Source organism: Alosa sapidissima, chromosome 23 (assembly GCF_018492685.1).
Source record: "Alosa sapidissima isolate fAloSap1 chromosome 23, fAloSap1.pri, whole genome shotgun sequence".
Lineage (NCBI taxonomy): Eukaryota > Metazoa > Chordata > Actinopteri > Clupeiformes > Clupeidae > Alosa > Alosa sapidissima.
In genome coordinates, this window is record NC_055979.1 from 703,228 (window position 1) to 707,386 (window position 4,159).

General features: G+C 42.5%; 1 protein-coding gene across 1 annotated transcript; it reads right to left on the reverse strand.

Annotated features, from left to right (window-relative positions):
- Positions 1-1,561: 1,561 nt before the first annotated feature.
- On the reverse strand, positions 1,562-3,625 carry LOC121698227 (gap junction beta-2 protein-like). The gene is made up of 2 exons (XM_042080147.1): positions 3,541-3,625; positions 1,562-2,455 (listed from the first exon to the last, which is right to left on the reverse strand). The coding sequence occupies exon 2, from the start codon at positions 2,402-2,404 to the stop codon at positions 1,562-1,564; it is 843 nt and encodes a 280-aa protein (XP_041936081.1). The 5' UTR covers positions 2,405-2,455; positions 3,541-3,625.
- Between the last annotated feature and the right edge of the window lie 534 nt (positions 3,626-4,159).

A 4,159-nucleotide genomic window follows, 5' to 3' on the forward strand; every position in this document is an offset into this window, starting at 1 on the left:
GTTCCCGGCCATCCCGTGTGTCACATTGGGTGACCATGCATGAGTGAATTCATACAGTGGTTCCCCTGCACGGGTGCACGCCACGCCCCTGTCAACTTCCAAAATTCATCAGTGGGGCTTCAAATAATATGCATGGTTTCACCGGGGGGCTCCAATACTCGCGCGGGAGGAACTGGATAAAATTCGTGACGGCGAATTACAGTAGATGGGATCTGATTGCTTAATTTGTTTTGGCATACTAACTACTGAACAGAGACCTACACTGGATTATGTTCCTAGCATTCATTTTATGTTGCTTTATGTTGTGCGCACTACTGGACAAGACAAACAAAAAACTCTGACAGGGTATAAATCCTGTATCGAATTAAGTTAGATGTCATGTAGAGTTTCTGACATTATGAGAACGAAAAAAAAACTTTCCACTAAGTAGCCTGAATTCTCTCCTTGTATTCCGTAGAAAAAAATAGACATAGGCTACTGTCTACTGTTGCTGATAAGTGCCATGGGCTGAACAGTATTTCCTAACACACCTCTTCCTAGTGGATCATTTCACATCTTAATGATTCTGAACCATTCATTTTCTGCATGTCAATTCTAGAAGGGGATACTTTTTATGGGGGATATTTTTCGTGAATAGAGACTAAAAAGCTAAATAAATAGTCCCTGAGCAACATAGGTTAATCCTCTCCTCTCTTAAGAAAATAGGACACAGATTGACTGAAGAGAAAATATCTAAAGAAAACACATTTCAAAGTAATATACAATTTCAGAGTAATTTTACAGAGGCAAAAAATACAATCAATAAAAAAAAAACATTCACATATTGTTTTCCGCCATCATATAGCAAAATGAATGTAGCATACTGTACAAGCAGTAAATAAAAATAGCAATACATAGAGTATACATTTGTTTAGGCAGCGATTGTGTGCTTCCAAACACATTTCTCAATCTTGGGGGACTTGGAGGACTTTATTGTCATTTACTGTACATATCAAAATGATTTTCCTTTCAATGTTCTCATGACCAAATCTATATTCAACATCATGTTTTTACATCATCATCATCTTCACAACCACCAATGTTCTGTTTTCTGTGTTCTATGCTATATAGAAACAATTCCCAAATAAACTATAAAGTCATATAATACATGTACATTTCTCCCTTTCCTTAGCTCTCTCTGTCAAACACTAGGTGGCATAGTGGCCCCATATAAGACTTCTAAATATGTCTAATGCTTTGCTAGTGTGTGCCAGACTCAGAGCTTATTTCTTTCACACATCTTAGAGGACATGACAACATCAAACAAAATGTTAATCTGAAATCTAATATTTGTGCTATACTTTACCCTACTGATCTATGACACACTGTGTTGACATCTATTGAGATTAATATTCATTACCCTTCTATCATTTCCTATGGGATCAAGCTTTCACTTTTGTGAGTGTTTTGTGAGGTTTGTAATCCAGCTTCCCATATATGGTGCACAGGTGTGCACTGGTGTGGCTGTATGTACATCAGTGTGTGACTTTGTGTGTGTGTGTGTATGTGTATGGCACAATGCTCACACAGCCTTGGCACTGGATGCCATGGAGGACACAGAGGACAGCAAGGACTCATTTGTCTGGTTCTGCAGCAGTCCTGGGCGAGCAGTGGGCGAGCAGTTGCTGGTGACGGAGGAGCCGGCACCTTTCCTGGTGCCCGGACGGGGGCAAATCACCAACACTTTGGCCACGAGGTACGTGAGCTCGGCCGCATTGAGCACCATGCACGCACCTGACGCCGCTGCCATGAACATGGTGAACACCGTCTTCTCAGTGGGCCGTGACACAAAGCAGTCTACCTCGTTGGGGCAGGGCCACTGCTCACACTGCACCAGTCGAGGGATCCAAAAGCTTCCATAGATGGCGTACAGTGCATAAACGAATGCCGCCTCGAACAACAGTCTGAAGACCAGGCTGAGGGCATACGTCCACCACAGTGTCCCTGCAATGGGCAGCCGCTGCTGCCGGATGCTCTCCAGCTGCTCTACCTGTTGCTTGGTGTGGGCAGAGGAGACGCCAGCTGTTGTCTTCTTGTTGCGGAGGAACACACGCCGCTTGTCACTGCGTTTGCGATAGGCTACGTGCATGGCCACCAGCAGGGGCGGCGTGGATGTGAACACCAGCTGCAGGCACCAGAGGCGCACATGAGAAATGGGGAAGAAGTGGTCATAGCAGACATTCTCGCAGCCTGGCTGCAGCGTGTTGCACGTGAAGTCAGACTGCTCATCGCCCCACACTGCCTCGGCTGCCAGGGCCAGGATGGTGACACGGAAGATGAAGACCACGGAGAGCCAGACCTTACCCAAGCTGGTGGACTGGCGGTTGACACCGGCCAGCTGGGTGTACAAGGTACCCCAGCTCATTATTCTCTCTTCTCTTCCACTACTGCTCGTAGAAGTCAAAGGTTAGACAGCCTGAGGAAACAGCCAAATAAGAAATGATTGGATCAAAGTCATGTATGTATTAGGCACGTGTGCGTGTGTGTGTGTGTGTGTGTGTGTGTGTGTGTGTGTGTGTGTGTGTGTGTTTGTGTCAGAGAAAAGGGGTAAATGCTCATGTGCATACCTATGTTTGGGTGTTTGTGTATTTGCAAGAAAGAGACTGTAAGAGGGTGGGTTATCACATAAATGAACATAGTAAGACAGTGATGGAGTAAGAAAGTTAGAGAGAGAAAGAGACACAGCTAAAATCAGGCTGTAGATAAGGAATAACACATTATAAGATTGTTGATAAGAAAAGATACAGTACTGGATATCGAGGAGCTGAGGAATAGATAATGAAGTAGAGTAAATGTTGAAGCACAGAGATGGAAGGGTGGGTAAAAAAGAGTGCAGGTGCAGCAAGGGAGGGGTGGGAAAATAGGAGCTAAGAAAAGCTATAAAAACAGTTATATTCCAGACACCCCTGATAAGGAGTTCTGTGTTTTTTCTCAAGGAAAGACATTGGCAAGTAGACATTATGCACAAAAGGCATACAAATCAGGAAAAAAACACACACATGGAGTTCAATTTGTTCAGATATTGGTAGACTAGCTACATCCTTGAAACAAGTCAAAGGCTTTACTACCTCAGAAACAAAGGCGAATGTTTATGCATTTGCATTATAGTGGAATATTATGTTAGTGGAAGAAACAGTCTCTAAAGTTATTCCATGGAAAGGGGTTTTAATAGCGCACTCAAAAGTTCAGAACAATCTTAAGCTCTCACTCCATCGTGCAACAATCTGTCAAATCAACAACAAACCGATCGTTAGTTGGTTAGTGGTTGTCTATTGATATACAAGAATCGTTCTTGTAGCCTACCAGTATATTTCTTGTAAGCTACATGAAAGTTCATCAATTAAGCTTCCATTAACTGAAAATGGACATCCATTCTAGAAACATAATTATGTCAAAATATCGCACGGAAAATCAGTAAACAACAACAAACATAACAAACGATTGAAGCATTCAATCACAACTTATAAGTTGATATAAAGTCTTCATATTGTCACATCTCACCTTATTCTGCGAAATCTTGGAGCGGGCGAATCATTGTTTCAGGGATCACTGCCTGTTCACCAGCACCCACGAACTAATATCGTTCCCTCTCGCACAACGGAAAGGTTGAGAAGAGCGGCTGCACAGGTGTTCAAATGTGCGCTAGCGGAGCCGAGGCTCCTTTCGAGGCTTCAGCCTCGTGACGTCACACCCCCATACGAGGCTAAAAATTCGGAAGAATTTCCATTCGAAAGTGTCTCAATATAATAGTAACATTTTGCTGTATGACAAGGTGGAGATATCAGTTATAGGGTCGTCCTAAATCTAATAGCTGAATTCAGCATATTTAAGATTCTGGTGACTAATTGTTCACACAGATAGCCTACGCATAGTCTAATGCAACACAAGAGAAATATAGAGGAGCAGAAGAGAGAATCAGCCTACAAAGTAGGATCGCCTTTTTGATTAGGTTAAGGTCAGTTGAATAAATCTCTTGTTGACAGAGATCTGGCTGATAGGCCTATAGGATCAACAATTTCTACCAATACAAAAATATTAGTTAGCCAAATATGTATTTTCCACACTCTAGAATGAATTTAGATAGATAGATATATAGATAGATAGATAGATAGATAGATAG